The sequence below is a fragment of the Lacerta agilis genome, chromosome 8 (assembly GCF_009819535.1).
Source record: "Lacerta agilis isolate rLacAgi1 chromosome 8, rLacAgi1.pri, whole genome shotgun sequence".
NCBI lineage: Eukaryota > Metazoa > Chordata > Lepidosauria > Squamata > Lacertidae > Lacerta > Lacerta agilis.
Window position 1 is genome coordinate 38,148,803 of NC_046319.1, and position 17,687 is coordinate 38,166,489.

The following is a 17,687-nucleotide window of genomic DNA, read 5'->3' on the forward strand; positions in this document are numbered from 1 at the left end:
TCAACTAGGCCAGCATCCGTTTCCTGTTGGAGCCCTGCAAACACAACATGAAGACAATAGGAGGGTTAACTTGACGGGGCTTAACCCCAGAACCTGTTTAATTTGGGAAAATGTGAAGTAATAGCCGAGGGTGCGCCAAAGCGCACACAGAGTGCCTTCTCTTTGTTGCTGAGTAATCCCAGCTGGTGCTCACAAGAAACATTGGTTGGGTGTGGCTTACAGGGCAGCTTGAGCTGCCACTCTCCTAGTATATTTGTTTCTTTTTTAAAAAATAATCAGATAAGATAAGGAACATGAGATCCCAGCTGCTTTCAAATGTCACCGGCCACCTGGAAGTGGCTCTTTCTAAGCCTGCCAGAGGACTTCCTTCCATGGGAGCCTGTTGTTTTCAAAAGCACTTAATGCTATTAATCTGGAGGAGGGAGAAATCTGGAACAAGCAGGTACAAACTATGCCTCTGCCTGATGCTTTTGTATCCACAGCGAAATATATCACAGACGCGGCACCAGAGTTCCATTTTCAAGCCCGTCATATTTCCTCCCGGCACCCGCTTGCAAAATATGCGCCACTGTAAATTTCCTGACAAAATTCTTTTTGAGGTTATTTCCTCACGCCCCCCCCCCTCCCTAAATTAAGCCATACTAATTATTTTCAGCTGGCTTTATCTCTCCTTCGCAACACTCAGGGAGGGTGCGGGCGGTGAGCATTTAAAGCCGCCATAAACAAAAGAGTGGTTTGGAAAATAATTCTATCAATTAATCAAATTAATCCTGCAGTTTGAGTTACAAGCCCCAAGTGGCAGGATTCTAGCCTGCGGTTATGAGCTATCTCTCATTGACAGTGTTTAAATGTTATGATTGCAACAGTAATTAAAGAATATAATATACCCGTCGCTTTGCAGCGGCCTCCGTGTCTTTGGAACGCAGGGAGACTCACACAGAGGTCATCTTGAGGACAAAGGCAGACTGACCAGGAGGGCCCTGGACAAGCTTTTCTCTACCAAGTGCTGGTATTATTATTATTATTATTATTATTATTATTATTATTATTATTATTATTTCTGCATTCCACTAATGCAACAGAATGCTCCTATCGCTAAACTTTACAAGCTGCATGTGTGAAGCATTGGTGTGGTTTTTCTTTGTGTTTTTCAGCAAAAAAATAATAATAATGAGACAGTGGCTCATGATGCCCCCTTGAGAATACAGGGGAGTGGACAGTCACCAAGGGAAGCCAAAGCTGCTCCTCTCTTCTCTGTGCAGGGGATTGCTCACGGACAGAATTAGGACACATGTGATTAATTGGCAGATTCTTGTGTTGCATTTGGGATGCTGGGAAGCAGATTTGGGGATATTTTAAGTACAGCATTTCAGGGATAGGAAGAGATGTTTGAAGGGTGGAGTTAGGAAACAGGAGTCAGGGTGATGTCCATCAGGGAGCCAAGCAGGCAAGGATTAAGACTCACACAGCAAAGCCCAGACAATCAGTGTTCAGAAATGCTGGGGTGTGTTGTAGAAGCACAAATAAACTGTGGGCCAAGCATGCTGGAGAACACTAGCAATGCAAGTGGGAGTGAGGGCTGGTTATTGTACCAGGCTGCCCTTCCTCTTAGGGCTCAGAGCGACATGTTAGCACCACAACTTTCCATTGTCTCTGAAAATGGAAGATCTGCTCTTGGCTAACCGAGGTGTCACAAAGTCATCTGAAAACATTTTCTATTATTTGACAATGGCATCACAACATCCCAAGTCATGTGCTGGCTGCTCTTTGTCAACAGAAGAACACTAACCCAGAATGGTTTCACAAAATCATAGAAATATAGAGTTGGAAGGGACCCCAAGGGTCATCTAGTCCAACCCCCTGTAATACAGTTGTTACATGGTAATCCAGTCCCGCCTACCAGGCAACCACCTTCCCACGCTCACTGCATCCCCAAAGGATGAGAAATGAATAGAAGGCAGACTGTCTGAAAAACGCCACACAGACCAGTGAGCTTCTGTGAAAATATTGAACTATATTTGAGAAGATAAACTGGGCCCCATTTTACAGTACCACAGCATTATGTTCATCTCATACTTTATTCAACAATATTAAAAGAGGCAGAGGCGCTCAAATAGCACCTTTACAACATCTTTTTTATTATTTAAAAAATGGCATCTTCTGTACTTTTCTCTGTTCTCTGACAAATATCAAAATAAAAACTTTTAACATAATGCATTGCACCCAACGTATAATTAACCTACTTTTTTTTTTACACAAAGAACTGTAAAGGTACATATTAACAGGATAAAGCCATTTAATTCCTTTTAAAAAAATGAAACACATATAGTTTGCAAGACACACGCAAAGTACTCTGAGAGCGTGCCCCCATTAACCCCTTCAGTGCATTGTCTCCTCCTCTTTCTCAAACATGGAGGTCCCTATTAACAGCTGATTATCCTCCAAGTCCCCTTTTGCACCTGAGATTCAAGCCTCAAGATGTAACCTTTGCTGCATACACTGCAGAGTATTAGCGTCGCAGGAGGAGCATTGTCAGAACACCATCCTGTACTCTCCGTGTTAGGTTTATACAACTGTTTACTTCTTTCACAAGTTTCCCCCTCTTCCTTGACTCGTGTGTGTGTGTGTGTGTGTGTGTGTGTGTGTGTGTGTGTGTTCGTTCCTGTCTGTATTCACATTATGAAAATAAAAATAGCACCAGTTTAACTGCATAGTGTAAAGCCCATACCAAGTCTAGCAACTACCTCAATACAGTAAGAGTTTGTTGGTTTGTTTTTAATATAAAAATGATACCTTACAGGTCCTTGAGACACAGTACTGCAGGGGAGTGGGGAAGATGTAAGTTGGCAGTTTTGTCACTGGAAAATATTAATAATTAAAAACAATAATAAAAAACTATGTCACAAATCTTCAAGGTGCAGTTTAGCTAGGTTAGAGGGGAAGGCGTGTACATTTCTCTTTGCAAAAATAAAAAATATAACCCTCTTTTAGCAACATCTACAGTGGTCTAATAAAGGCAGTAATTTTCCAAATGCTGCATGGCAGTTCTTAATGCCACATTCTTGGAAATGTCTGTCTGTCAAAACTGTGGCCTGCTTTCTTCTTAATTTAATTTTTTAAAATTGTTATTTCTTAGGCTGGCTCCCAATTAAATGAAATCGTTCGGGATTATTTGTGCAAAATCTTTGGGAGGAGGAAAAAAAATGCTTTCTACAGTGTGCTGCACCTTATGAATAAGACGTCTCTGGAATGAAGTTCATCTCTTCAAGTACTTTGTACAAAGATAACAGAGACACAGTCTGAAAAGGGGCTGGGATTTGCAAGTATCCTTATAACCTCAGCACTTCTCCAATAAAGCATTTCCTCTTGACGCTTCACTCTGCCCAAAGCGATTACAGTTTTAGTTCATGAACATCATCAGCAACATCAAAGTTCTAGCATTTGCATGATAAATCAGGTGAATTAAAGTAGATTAGCAAGACACAAAGCAAAACTATTTCAGAGGCTGCAGTGCAAGTTCATTTAAGCTAGACAGAGAAATCACGCTACACAAACGAATTTAATGCTTTGATAATTTCTCTCCCCCCCCCCTTGCAAACCCCAATGAAAGCAGCGAAGGATCACCATAAGTCACTTTCATAAATTACTCAGAAGTATCTCTTCTTAAAGGAATTTTAAAGCTACTTAATTTCTGCCCAAACAGTTGGCTTAGGAGATTGTTCTGGGATTCAGCTGTCCTGTAATTGTGAGAGTCGGGCAGCTTAGCACCTTGGACAGCTCTGTGCCGGCTCAAAGAGCCTGGCAGGGAGGCAGAGGGGTCTTTGGCTAAAAGGGGGTGGTGGAAGGCCTTGCTGGCCAAGAGGTCCTTCTTGCGTTTCAGGTCTCCATTGGCGTGGCGGATCTCCGCCTTCTTCTGAAAGCATTGGTCAAGCACCATCTTTTTGAGCTGGCCGCCAGCCATGGACACCTTGAGCGTAGGGCTCAGTTTGTTGCAGTGAGGGTCCCTCCTCCGGGGGGAAAGAGCAAAAGCATCGCTGTTGGGCCAATCAGCCCTTTTGAACCCTCCAGTGTTATCGCTCCTCCCAGCATCCGGTGTCCGGGCCTTTTTCTTCTTGTTGCCATCCCCCTCAATGTTCTCGCGGGAGGCTGAGCTTCCTTTGTGAGCAGATTTGTGTTCTTTCCGCTTTTTTGGGTGAAGCTTGGTCAGCCCATTAGCAATGGGTCTCTCTGGGCATTTGCTCAGGTCAGGGTGGCTGTGCTTTGCCTGGGCACCTCCTGCCTCGCCCCGGAGGTGGCCGCTCACAGGCTTGACAGGGTTGCTTCCCATCTCTTTGATGCCAACACTGGTGCCGTTGTCTTTGGAGTAAGCAGCACCCATCTCTGGGAGGGCCTTGTCTTTTAAGGGTGGTGGCTTCTGAGCCTCTTCTGCACTGCCCAGGGAGCAATGGACACTGGGGTCATTCTCGGCATAGGTCTGCCCACCTGTGACCTTCTTTGAAGGCATCTCTTTGGCAGACCGGTTGAGGGCAGATGAGGAGGTCTTGTCCTTCAGCAGGAACATGTGGAAGGTCGCTTCAGGTAAGTGCATCTTGGTGGCACTTTCCTGAGGAGCTGTATCATTTAGATCAGGATTGCCTTTCCACTCTGTTTTGGGAGTACCCTTGCATTCTGTCGCCTCCAGATTTGCAGCAGAAAGGTCAGGCATCTTGCTCACGGGTTCTTCTTGGAAATGTGGGCTGTCCCAGGTTCCCATGGCATGTTTGCCATTAGAGGTGTCTTTTTCTGGGGCCACTGCCTCCTTGCTGTGCTTCTCAGAGAGATGAATTGGAGGCAGCTTTTGTGTTGCTGCTGCTGCTGTTTGCTTATGTGTTAAGCTGGCCAGATCAATACTAACTGCATCAGGAGAGTCTATGGAAGGAGGTGGAGTGTCGCCGAGGGAGTCTCCTTTCACCAGCTGTCTTGTAGAAAGTTCAGTGGTGGGCTTGAGTTCTGGGCCACCTGATTCATCCTGGGGCAAAACTGGAAGAGGCAGAGGCAGACAATCACACTGGGTTTTTGCAATTTCACCCAGGAGACTGGAGAAGCGGCCCACCAGGTCTTCTGTTTTTATGGAGGTCTGGGGTCGAGGCATTGTGGCCACATTGGCTGCTGTGGATAGAGGCTCATTTGGAGACAGCAGAGGTTCACTCCCTAGTTGGGGGACACAGGTGCAACCTGACTGCACAGGTAAGCCTGGTGCAAGCAAGGTGTTGCGATGGACCATCTTTTTCTTTTTGGCTGCTGGTATGTCTTCCCGCAGGTGTCCTTCCTCTTTTACTTTCTTATCCCCATCCTTGGCTGAGACTCCTGGCCGCATCACTCCTCGGAACCGGAAGGTCTTGCTGCTCCCCACCAGGTGCTTCTCCATGTGCCGGTCATACTGCTCCTTTTTGGAGAAGGTGTAGTTGCAGGTGCTGCAGATGAAAGACTTCTTGATGACATGCATGACATCCGCACAGAGCTCACAGGCGTAGAGCGTGGTGTGCTTGATGTCTGCTTCCTCGGCCGTTCCATGCTCTTGGCTGAGATGGTTCCGAAGCTCTTTCGTCTCCTGGTAGAACATCGGGCATTTGTGGCACAGGTAGATCTTCTGCAAGCTGTGCACCACCAGGTGGCGCTGGAGCTTGAAGGGCTTGGGGAACTGCTTCCCACAGTGATGGCAATCTCGAGAGGGATCTTTGCATTCTGGGTGCATGGGAGCCAATTTTGGAGCCCCTTCAGCTTTAGGGGCAAGGTTGGGAGATGGGGCTGTTGCTTTGGGAGAGGCAACAGGTGGCTTGGTTCTTAGTGGGACCTCCAAGGTGTCCTTGTTGACAGTCACTTCTTGCCCTCCTTGGGGCTCCTTGGGACTTTTGCTCTCTTTGCAAGCAGGTGCTTTGCTGCCAGGCTCAGCATGCTTGGCTGATTTGTTGGGTTTCCGGCACATGATAGAGTTCAGGAAATGCGTGACAGCATCATCATCATCACTGAAGCAGCTGGGCAACCCACCCAAGACAGATTTCTGAGCCTGGCCTTTCCGGGCAAACTGAGTGGCATGCTCTCGTAAGTGCTCATTGTACATCCAGACGTCAGATATTTCCTTCAGGCACATCCCACAGGCCCACAAGCCGGCTTTGTTCTTGGCATGCTTCTCCTTCAAATGGTCCCTTAGCTGCTCCCGGGAGCTGAACTTCCTCTGGACACACATGTAGCATGTTGGCGGAGGAGAAGGGTTGTGAGTGAGCTTGTGGAAGTCCAGCTCCCCTAAAGTGAGGAACCACTGGAAACACACCTTGCACTTGTATTGCTTGTCTTTAGCCTTGAGATTCAAGTCGCTACGGGTTTTCCCCTGCTTTCCTTCTCCTAGCTTATTTTTGATGGGTCTGCCTTGCTGGGCTGGTGATGGTGGCTTGAACCCTGAGGTGCATTCATCTTCAGTGTGGCTGAGATGATCTTCCCCAATGCTGTAGAAGCACACATCTCTCATCTCAAACTTTGTGTTCAACATATCCATATCAATTGTATGAAACTCAGACAAGCCAGGATTTTCATTCATCCTAGTGTCATAGGATTCTTCTTCCAGGTCAGGAGGTTCTGGACTGGGAGGCATTGATGATTGCCCATTTGTCAGTTCCATGGATGGGCTGAGCAATGTTCTGTCAGCAGAAATACCTTCTGTCTTCTTCTCAAGACTACCCCAACTACTCAAGCTTGGAAGATCCTCTGTTGGACTCCTTACTGTGCCATCGCTCTTCAAATCAGTAATGTCCTCCCTTTGCCTGGTATTGTCTGGCTGCAGAACATTTTTGGTAGATCCGGAATTGACATCACTTACTATTGCTTTGCTGCCATGACACATGTTGAGAGTCAGAGCATCATCAATGGAGATAGTGTCATACTCACAAGGGTCATCCCTGGTGACACAGAAAGAGTTGGTTTCTCCAAGATCTGAAGCCATCCTGGTTGTAAAGAGACCCGCCATGCCTTCTGGCCTGTGGTTCACCTCTATGACAGGTTTGGGCTTCTTGGTCCGCTTTCCATACACCCGCCTGCACTTCCGACGAGCAAACCGGTCATTCCTGGGGAAAAGTTGTGAAAATGTGGAGTCATCATCAAACAAACTCTGCAGGTCTGGACCCATGGCATCCCCCTCATCCCCCTGAGATTTATTCCTCATCTGAAGCTCTTCCATCTTCAAAGGCTCAGACTCTGTGGGATAAGGGACACCACTGGAAGCTTTTTCTGATACGATTTCAGGGAAGTCCTCTTCAACTGCTCTGGCATGGCAGGACTGCTGGAGGCTGTTGGGACTTGGTGTATACATTGACGCCCTCTTTTGATTTCTACAGCAAATCTCTTTGGGTGGATTCTCTTCAGATGACTCTGGTTTTTCCATGCTGATATCATCACCTGGTTCTTCACAGACATTGCTCAACCTTTCCTCAACTTGTTTTGGGTACCTGCTCATCCACTTCTCTGGCAAGTGTCCTTTCAACCCTGGATCCACCAACTGCTCATTACAGCTCCCTACATCCTGAAGAAGCTCTTGCCCAGCCATCTCTTGGGCTAATGATGTCTTTTCACCAACTTCTTCGAAGTCCTTAACTATTGGAGGGTGAAGTGGCAATGGTGACTGTGCCCTGGCCTGTTCTTGGAGGCCAGGTGATGGAGTGCTGCTTTCTAGTTCTTTAGAGACAGTGGTCAGAAGGAGGTTGACAGTGCAGGGAATCATTGTGGAGTGAAGCTCAGGGATCTCACTCTCTAGATGAGAAGATCTGATGGTTTCATTGGGAAATACTTTGGCTTTTCTTGCCTTTCCCTTAAATTTCTTCCTGGCAAAACTGCCCAACCCACCAGCACCAGTCTCTTTGTCTTTCCCTCCTGTGTCTGGCCCTGGTTTAGAGCCAGGTGCTGAGTTGCCCAATCTCTCTGCCTCTGTGCTTAGCGATGTCATTTTCATGTCTTCATTTGGACCATCTGTACTTTGGAGTTCTTGGGTTACATCAAATGAAATCACACTTAGGTCACTGAGCACCTTACTAACAACTTCTTGGATCTCTGGACTGGGATCTTTCCTTTGGCTCCTGCAGGATTTGGGAAATGGTTGGCTAACGCCTGCTTTTGACAGATGTGAGCTGCCTGCTCTCTCTTTGATGGAAGCCCTGCTGTTTCTCCAAGAGAGTTGCTTGCTTGTCATGAATGCCTTTTCCAGTGGAGCACAGTCCAGGCCTTGCAATGGAGTGGTCTTTTTCTCCTGATGTTTCACAGTTTTGTGCCTCATCAACCCAGTTTTGGTTCTAAAACGAACTGTGCAAATATCACAGGTGACTTGCAGTCCTTTCCCCTTCTTTTCTTTTGGTTGCTTGGTCTTGAAATCATCTTTCAGACTTTCATCATTGCCCTCCTCTTGTTCTGTGTAGCTAGTGTACCCTTTTACACTCTCAGAGCCTTCATTCTTCAAACTGTTGCCTCTGCTGTCCATGTCTTGTGAAGCCTTCTTGAGCCCAGTTTCTGTGGTCTCTGGAAACTTGCCAGCACTAAGGTGAACATCACTGGCATTAGCTGTTCCTGCAAGGTCAGCAGCGGCCATCTCTTGATCATTAAGGATCTCTGGTTGAGCTTGATCTTTGCTGCCTTTCTGGAGGCAAATCTGAGCCTTCTTTGGCCCCTGAGGTTTTGACATTAACTCCCTGTTTTGATTCGTCTTTGTATTTGTAAGCTGAGCAGAATCTGTCTCTGATGCAGGCTGGTCAAGCACAATGTTTTGCAAGGATGCTGACTGAGAACTGGTAATCACATCCGTCACAGAGCACATGTCACTGTCTTCATGACCTGGATGCTTGGATAGTTCTTCGGGAATATCATTATTTTTAGAAGGTAGCAGGCTGGGAGATGTGCAGCTGTTGGCTTGTAATTTCAAGGGTATTTGTATCTCTACAGGAGGAGCTGCTAGGTCACCAGAGCACAAGGAAAAGTCAGGTGGTGTATGGACAACCTTTTCAGGTTCTGCCAAGGTGCTGGTGGCATCTTCTTCAATGTGCTGTTGACTACTACTGATCATATTTGACAGCACAGGGAGCATGCTGGGTAAAAATTGTGGTGCTTCTGTCCATTCTTGGTGCTCCAAATAATCCTGCATAGGATTCCCAACAAGAGTCTTCTCAGCACTAGAGGAGCACCTGCACACAAGAAGGGGAATCTGCTGCTCCCCAGCAGCAGTCGGACTCTCTTCAGATGGTGGTACTCCAAAGTCAGAGAGTGTAACACTGCCTGTGTCACTTTTCAGCACTTCTTTCTGACTAGCCAAGCTGACTTCCAGAGACAAAGCTTCTGCACAGTGGCTGGCTTGCTCCTTCAAGTTCTGGCCTTCTTCTGAAACTGGGCTGGTTCCCAAGCAGAAACCTCTCCCATGCAAGGAGTAATCATCCTGATGTTGATTTTCAGGTGAGTTGCTGGGAGCCAAAGTCACATGACATTGCAACTGTCCCACCTGATCACCACTCCTTTCCATCTGGTGGACTTCTGCAGCACACAACACTTGATCCTCACAGCAGGCTTCACCCCAAGATGTGCAGTGAGCCACAAGTCCCTTGAGCATGGCTGGCAAAGCACAGCCTGGTGTTTCATTTTCAAATGATCCAGAGCTTAGGGGGGATTTTCTGTGGCTCCTAAATGCATTCTGCTGATCTTTTACCACCTCTCCTGTACTTTGACAGCCTTGCGTTCTCTCTTCCCTTAGCAATGAGGTCACCATTGAGCCGCTGAGTGGTGAGAGGTGACTGTGCTCTAGGGAAATGCCACCTGCACACCGTTTAATGTCATCTTTTAGGTGCTGCTCCTGCTCCTTCTCTTCTGCAATGGGATTGTGTCTTTCAGGGCTCTGAAGGGCTGATTGCTCTGTAGTGCAGGGAGCCCTTTCACCAAGATATTCCGCCTGTTTGTCTGGTTCAAAAAATAGTTCAATTGAATCAGATGCCTTGGTCCTGTTCTCAGATTCGTCTGCCAGGGAGCTCTTCCTTTCCTTCACTGTGGAGCTTTCAGCCACCTCCTCACTTGCAACAGGGCCCATAGATGCCTCTTTCTGTTCAGACTGAATGTCAACACTTGCAGGCAAGTGGGAGGTGGGCTGCAGGGCTGGGAAGCATGGCATCAGCAAGTCCTCCTCATTGCTTTTGGCTGTCCTGGCCACAAACAACTGCAGCTGCTGCAATGGGTTGCCTGCCTTCTCCTGGGGAGCGGACACATCTTCTACCTCCCCATCCATTTCCTTTGAAAATGGCAATGTGTCAAAAACCAGCATTTCCCCATCTCCAGCTTTATCGTGTAGGGCTGGAGAGTGACAAACAGTCTGTTGGGACTTATCCAGAAGGGCAGACCCATCCTCATCCCTTGGGAATAGTGTGATACTCTCCAGCATTTCAGGAGACCTGGTCTTAGGAAAGGCTCTTCCTTCTGGGTCCTTGATGCTTTCGGCACTAGATGGCAAGTTGCCATCAAGCTCTGGACCACCAACATCTTGTAGTCCAAAATCTGGCTTCAAACACAGAACTTGCTGCCTGTACGTTTCCAACTCAGCAGCACCATCAAAAGTTTTTTCCTTTGGTGGCAGTTCTGCAAACGCCTCCCCACTCAGAGGCAAAGGCTCATGCGCATTTAGCTCAGCTGCCTCCAGAGTTTTAGGGAACAATGGATCAGGGCTTTGTATCAAATGCTCTGTGTAGCTTGGAACTCGCAAATCGTCAGAGATGTCTGAATGGCATGGATCTGGCATGATTCTGGCAGGTGCAGCCTGCATTTCACTGAAGTCATCTTCCTCGGAGATTTCAATACCCTTCAGGTTGTCATGAAGCTTGTCTTGGTCCTCTTTGGAGCTAAAAGGACCTCCCAAGATCAGATCAGTGGCAGATGGTGTGTGCATGGTGGAGTGTATTGGGCTGAAGGGCACCGGATATGGCCAAGGGTCCCTGTGGCTTCTGTACTTGCTATCTAAAGTTGCAAGGAGACTTTTCTCATTCCCTGAGTTTTCACAGACACAGGCTTTTGTAGAAAGGAGGCTTGCTTTCTCAAACTCGGCCTCTGTTAGGAACAGCCCTTTCCCATTGCTTTCCTGGTTGAGGGTTAAGAGTGAAAACTGGTGAGTGGCTTCCTTCTTATCTGTGCTGGTAGGTTGTCCGGGGGCTTGGTGTTCATCAGATACTTCCATGTTCAGCTTGCTTGCTTGCAGCTGGCTTTCCAACTCAGTGACTAACCTTTTGATCTCAAGCTCGTCATCTGAGATAGTGCTCATGAAAGCCATACTGTAATCAGCCATCCTTTCGGGCAAAGGGATTTGGTTGATCTCGCCAGGGTACCTTTTAGCAACTGTTTTTTCAACAGGGAGGCTGTGAAACTGGGCAATGTCTTCTGGCAAAACTGGGGATGCCTCCTCCATCAGATTCCAGTCTTTCTCTTGTGGGAATGGAGAATACTGCTGGTCAAAGGGGATGGTTTTGCTGAGCTGATGATGGCCAGCACACTCAAAGGCCACGTAATTGTCCTTGCTCGATACCACACCATCGTATAAGGTGGCGTCGAACTCAGCAACAGGCAGCTCCCCGAATACCGATGAAGAATCAAAGCTAAGAGGTGAGGGGACTTTGCTTTGTTCATGATTATCACCTTCATAGGGCGTGATCTCAGGGTGCTTCTGTTTGAATGAGCTGAGGTCAATGCCCCCCTGGCACAGGAACACATTGCTGCTGTGTGGTGGTTCCACACCTGGGGCATCCGAGAAAAGGCCCGATGACTCAAAGCTGTTAGATAACCCTTTGCAGTCATAAAATGCACTAGCAGCATCAACGAGTGCAGCAGCTCCTTTCCTGGCTATCCCTATGTCCATGGGATTGTCTCGGAAACAGCTGATTGGAGCCACAATCAATGGTTTCTTTGAACACTTGAGGTCTACTTGTTCATAGCTGTTGCTCTTATCACTGGGAATGTCATGGCTGCCATCAGAGGATGGGCCACTGAGCTCGTCCAGGTGGTATTTCAAGGCCTCTCCATTGTAGGCAGCAAACTGGGGCCAGCACTGATTCCTTTCCAGCGAACACTGCTCAGCATCTTTTGGTGCAGCCAGGGGCTTATCATCATTGTGTCTGGATCCCCCATGGGACTGTTCTGCATCCTCAGTGCCAAAGAGCCCAGTGGGGTTCTGGTTAAGAAGGCCACTGCTGTGATAGATCTTCCTCTTGGCCCGGCGCAAACCTTCGTCTCCATTTGTGCAAGGGACTGGGGACATGCTGGGGCTCTGATGCACCTGGAAACCTGCTGCCTGAACTGGGGGTGAGTTGACGCTGCCTCGCTCTCTGGACAACTCAGAGGTCATTCTTTGGCTTCTTCCTCCTACCGCTTCTTTCTCAGGAATGTCCGGCTGCTCTCGTAGATGTGGTGCGGCATGCAGCAACTTCTTCCTCTCTTCGCTTTCCTTCTCAGTGTCAGAATCGGCCCTCTCTGTGCTTTGAGGGCTGTTGCTCGTCTCACTGGACAGGCTGCTGCTCTGGCAGCTGCTGGTGGAAGAGCGGCTGCACCTGCGCCACACTCTGCCCGTGCATTCGTTTTTACTTCCAGGCTCTTTGCTGGCAGCCCTTTGGGGCTCCTCTCTGCCCCTCCTCTGACCGTACCTCCACGCTGTCTCCTTGTCCTTCTCCCTCCCCGCTCTCCCTTGGCGCCTCCGACTGAGGCTGCTCCTCAGCCTCCCGTTGAACCGCTGCCCCGCCTTCCTCCTGCAGTGCCGCTTGGCGTATTCCACACGCTCGTCATCCGATTCCGAGATGTATTCGTACTCGCCAAACTTGCTGTCCTTGGCCTCAGGGAGCATCCGCTCAGCAAGCAAGGAAAGCGGCACGGCTTTGCCGCCCTTGCTGTGCAGCTTGTGCAGCTTGTTCTTCTGCTGGACAATCTTGTGGATGAGCTCCTTGCTCCAGGTGCCACTCCGCAGCTTGCGCTTCTTGGCATCCTTCGCAGAGAGCAGGCTGTTCCCTGGAGAAGGAGGGCGGTTCAGGCTCTTGGACTGCTTCAGCTCTGACATGGTTTTGGCCTCCTGCTTCAGGGGCATAAAGGAGCTCCTGCAGTTTTTCCTTCTGACCTTTGTTTGGGCACTTGCATCAAGGTTGGCCTCACCCTGCATTGCCAGGTCACTAGGCTTGTTCTGAGCGGACTCCCTGCTGCTCTGTGTTTCGAGCCTTTCGTCTCCCTGGTCTGGAAACCAGCTCGCTACTCTCTCTTTATGCCCATTTTGCTTCCCGGGTGGTTTCCTTTTTGCCAGGTCCATGCCGGGATGATCATCATAGCAGCTCAACATTTTCACATTCTCCTCCATCCCTGGGTGCTGCTTCATTTTCTTCCCTGAAGCAACGCTCTCTTTTGCTTTGTAAGTGGTCCCACCATTGGTGACCTTCACAGAGGCCAATTCTTCATCAGCAAACACGTCAATGAAGCTGCTGTCAATCTCAGGGTTATCTGACTGGTACCCAAGTCCGTTCAGAGCTTCCGTGATCAAACTGTCGAGCTTGGCATCGTCTATCTCCAAGTCAGAAGCGCTAAGTGGCATGGGGTTTGTGCCAAGGCCATTAAGCTGGCTTGCCTTCAGAGGGTCCTCCTTGGATTCCCCTTTGCCCTCTCCATCTGCAAAATCAACAGGAGGCAGCAGGAGGCCCAGGCCAGCATGTGGATGCTTTGCAGACTCGGGAGGCACCTGATGTTGCCTCCGGATCTCCGCCCCCCGGGAAGAGCCTTTCGATGGGCCCTGAAGAGCTGCGTGAGAACTGCAGAACTGACGGTGGTCCAGGAAAGAGGAGAGAGTGCTGAAGTTCTGGTCACATTGCTTGCAGGTCAGGAAGACGTCCAGCTGGTCGAGGCTGGTGCTGCTCAGTGTGCTTGCCAGGAAGTGATGTGAGGAATAAGGCGGTGGAGGCAGCTCAGCCTCAAAACCCTCCAGACACCCTTTGGAGGCATCTGCTTCTGGCTTGTGGATGTGGTTGTCCACAGGGACGCCTCTGTAGAGGAGTTCATCCTTTGAGGCACCGTGGGAGAGATGAAAGCCTTTGAGAGGGTCCGCTGCCTGGTAGTGGACTGCGGTGGAGCTCAGTGAGTCAGAGGCATGGAAAGACTCACTGGCATCCTTTGGGTGGGACTGGTGGTGAAAGAAGGGTGACGTGGTCAGCACAGCGCCATCTTCAAAACTGTGGCTGTTTGGGCTGCTTGACGTGGGTGAAAGGGATGAGCAGGTGCTGCCGCTGCTGGCAGGATGGGGGGCAGGCGATGGGAGAGGAGAATCGGCTGGGGAGGCAGTCAAGGCTGACGGTGGCAACACCAAAGCTGGGCTGGAAGAGAGACGAGAGGAAGTTAGCGGCAGTGCTTGGCTCATGCTGAAGAAGAGGGGCTTGCCCCTGGAAACACACATGCCAGGGTGTTCTGTGTCCTTTGCCCCATCAAAGCCCAAAGCATTGGCTGGAGTGCAGTTCTTTGATCCTGGATCATGCTGCTGCATGACAACCCCCTCCCCAGTCAGCAGGGCTTTACTCGGATAGCTGGGAGTGGAGTTCTTCTGAACCTTGCTGCTGCTGTCCCAGTCTGATGCCCCAAGGGGGAAAGGTGGCTTCTGGCTGGCCAGCTTCCTTGACAGCTCAATTCGGTCTTGGCCGGGCATTGTGGAGGTGAGGCACAGCTGCTGCCAGGCCTTCTTTATGTGCTGCCTCTGTTCTGCCCCTGGGTGGCACCCAAACGAGAGCTGGTTCCCAGCAGGGCTTGGGTACACAGTTGAGCTTTGTTCCACGGGAGGGTAAGCCTTCTTGCCTCCCTCCCAGGACTGTAAGAGCCGGGGTTGGGCCTGCACAGTAGTGGGAAGGCTCTTCTCGAAAGGCACTGAGCCGAGGCTGGCAGCACTGGCCGTGGGGTCGCCATAAGGCTTGTTCTGAAAGTGCACTTGGGGTAGAGAGACCTGTGGCATGTTCCTTCTCAGAGCACCACCGGGATCCAGTATCCTTTGACTAGCTACGTTGTCTGTTAACAAGGACTGCCTCTTCCCGATCGGCTTTGGCAAACTAGAGACGTGTAAACTGGGTGGGAAAACGCCTTGGTTTTCTTGGAAAGTGCTTGAAGTTTGGTTGATAGCACCAGAAGGAGAGATAGCACCATTGTGGTCAGTGGAATGTTCATTCCTTCCTTTGTAGCAAGGCAAATGCCCTTGAGTCTGTGACGGGAGGAAGGGAGCTGGTTGGGGAGCCAACCCGTACATCCTGCCCTCTGGGCCGTGGTCATAGGAGCCACCGGCAAGAACTTCCTCTTTCCATTCCCTGGAGGAAGGATGGAAGGCAAAAGCACCATGAGAAGCCTGACTGGCGGCCAGCGACACATCAATGTAATCTTGAGCATGAATGTCGCCTTGGAAAGGGTCCGCAGCAGAGCTGTGCAATGTCTGGAAGGGGTACTGGAATGACAAGGGCCCCACACAGTGTGCGCTAGGTTTGGTGCTCTCGGGGAACAAGGGGCAAGCTTTGGGGGCAGAGAGTCCATTGTTAGCACCTGGGAGGTTTTTCTCTGGCAAAGGCCATGAGCTATTCCCATTACCCTGGAACTCCACATAATGCAGCTGCCCATTGGTGCCAAAGTTTTCGTGGGGAACACCGGCTGGCAGCTGAAGCTTTGCGCCATGGGCTGGGCGCGCGGTTGGTGTCGGGGAGGTAAAGTTGCTGGAGATATGGCTTGAGGGGGCCTCAGGAAAACACCGTGTGAAACTGAGGTCTTCCTGCTGCAGTTCTACCTCTCTCTCGGGGATGCTGGGGACGTGGAACCTGTAGCTCCCCGAGATGGGTCCCCGGCCCACTTCGACCTTCTTGGGTGGGGTGACCTTCTGCTGGGGATAAGCAATACCAATGGTGGGGTTTGGTCTGGCATTGCTGATAGTAAGTCTATAGAGCTGCTGGTGGCCACGCTCTCCTTTTCCAGACCGCTTGTTCTTATCCCTCGCTCTGCTCTTTCCAGGGGGAGACTGGGGGCTTCCTTTGACAGAACCCCAAGGGCCATCGCTGAGGAACTTGGGCCTGTTCTGGAGGGACTTGAAGTCTATCTTGCCTGCTTGCTGAGGCCGGATCACAGCTTCCCTTTGATTGTGCGGCTCCTTGTCTTTGACACCAGTGAAGCTGGACCCATTCTCGGTCCCAGTGTTGAGACATGACTCTGAGCCTTCCTGGAGCTGACCATCAAATTCGCCCACGTCTTTCTTGCCAAATTGCTCAAAGCCAATATCTTTGTCTTGGGCGCTGGGCTCAGTATCGTTGGTGGCATAAGCATGCTGTGTCTCTCCCATCATGGTACTAAGGACCAGGCCTAAAAGGAACTGGTTTCCCTCAGCCCCTCAGCACAGGAGTCCTCCATGGCAACCATTGTCCCTTCTTCTCCAGCAGCTGTGAGGCACCTCAACCTCTCGGACAGCTCCCAGTTCCATCCTGGCTATGGGGCAGGACTTGCGTATGAGGCCTGTTGGGGGTTCATCTCAGGATTCCACATGGGACCTGCAAGAGAGAAAGGCCTCGTGAGATTCAGAAGCTCTGCAGTCTTATATTACAATGCTCAAATATTTAAACGTTTACAATATTTGGTGACAAAACCCAAGGACTAAGGCTTCTTCTCCCTGATAGCAGAATGTAAGCAAAAACATATCTAACTCATGTCCAAGACTGAAATCTTTGCTTGAGATTGGAATGAGTTGATTCCAGGAATCAGCATGGTGCTTTGAGGGAAGAGTTGGCCATGTCAGGAAATGGACAGAGTCACCTGTCACTTACTGCCTACTGGGGGTAGCACTGGCCCCATCCTGGGTGAGAACCAGGGAACTGTGTTACCCAAGAGGCAGAAAAAGCACAAGCTCAATAATCTGACAATAGGTTTTGGGTTTTTTTAAGCATCACAGGAAAAATCTGAACTTTCTAAGACTTCCTTATACTCCACATTCTTTCCCCATTTTTCTGTTCTATTTTATTACTTATCCCCACCTAAACCAGTAGTGGGGTGTCCTACTAACATAGGCGGAAATAATGCCAGGAAATCAGATTCTGTCAGGTGCTGCACATGAACTATATGCATGCACATTTCAGCATACATGTATTATTTGGGTCATTTTTTGGGGGGGGGATTATTTTATAATTTACTATTGTTTGTATTTTGAATTATTTATGGGGGGGGGTGTACCATAATATTTTCAGCGCTTAGGGCCTCTCCATCCAGCCCAGGTGAGAACAGTAGGAAGGACCAAGCTTTTTTGTGCAAAAGTACCTCTGAGAAACCCAAGCTGTTTACAGGCCTTACAGGGGGGGGGGGAGTCCACACTCCTGACAGACAAATCCAGCTGTGGCAATCAGCCCCCCACTCCCACCCCCACCAGCATCCCTCCAGCACTTCAAAGGTTATTATAAGTAATTTACCTCTGGCTAAAACCTGCTGAGGGTGGCATTTTTATTGCCTTAAAACGATATTTCTCTTAGCAGGAGCAGATGACAGAAGTGCCCCGCCTATGGCTTATAATCAGGGGAAAGCTCTACCTTTGATTTCTTAAGCTGGGCTCTCTGGATTTCTCCCTTCACCCCCACCCCACCCCCCAGATTCTCTCCTGGCACTGATCATCGTTTTATGTC

General features: G+C 49.4%; 1 protein-coding gene across 2 annotated transcripts in view; it reads right to left on the reverse strand.

The window, feature by feature from the left end:
- Positions 1-2,643: 2,643 nt before the first annotated feature.
- Positions 2,644-17,687, reverse strand: part of ZNF469 (zinc finger protein 469) — a 73,036-nt gene continuing 57,992 nt past the window's right edge. For both annotated transcript variants that reach the window (XM_033157010.1, XM_033157009.1), the window contains one exon: positions 2,644-16,568. In XM_033157010.1, the coding sequence (XP_033012901.1) occupies positions 3,644-16,366 (12,723 nt within the window). In that variant the 5' untranslated portion in view covers positions 16,367-16,568 and the 3' untranslated portion in view covers positions 2,644-3,643. The remainder of the gene's footprint in view (positions 16,569-17,687) is intronic.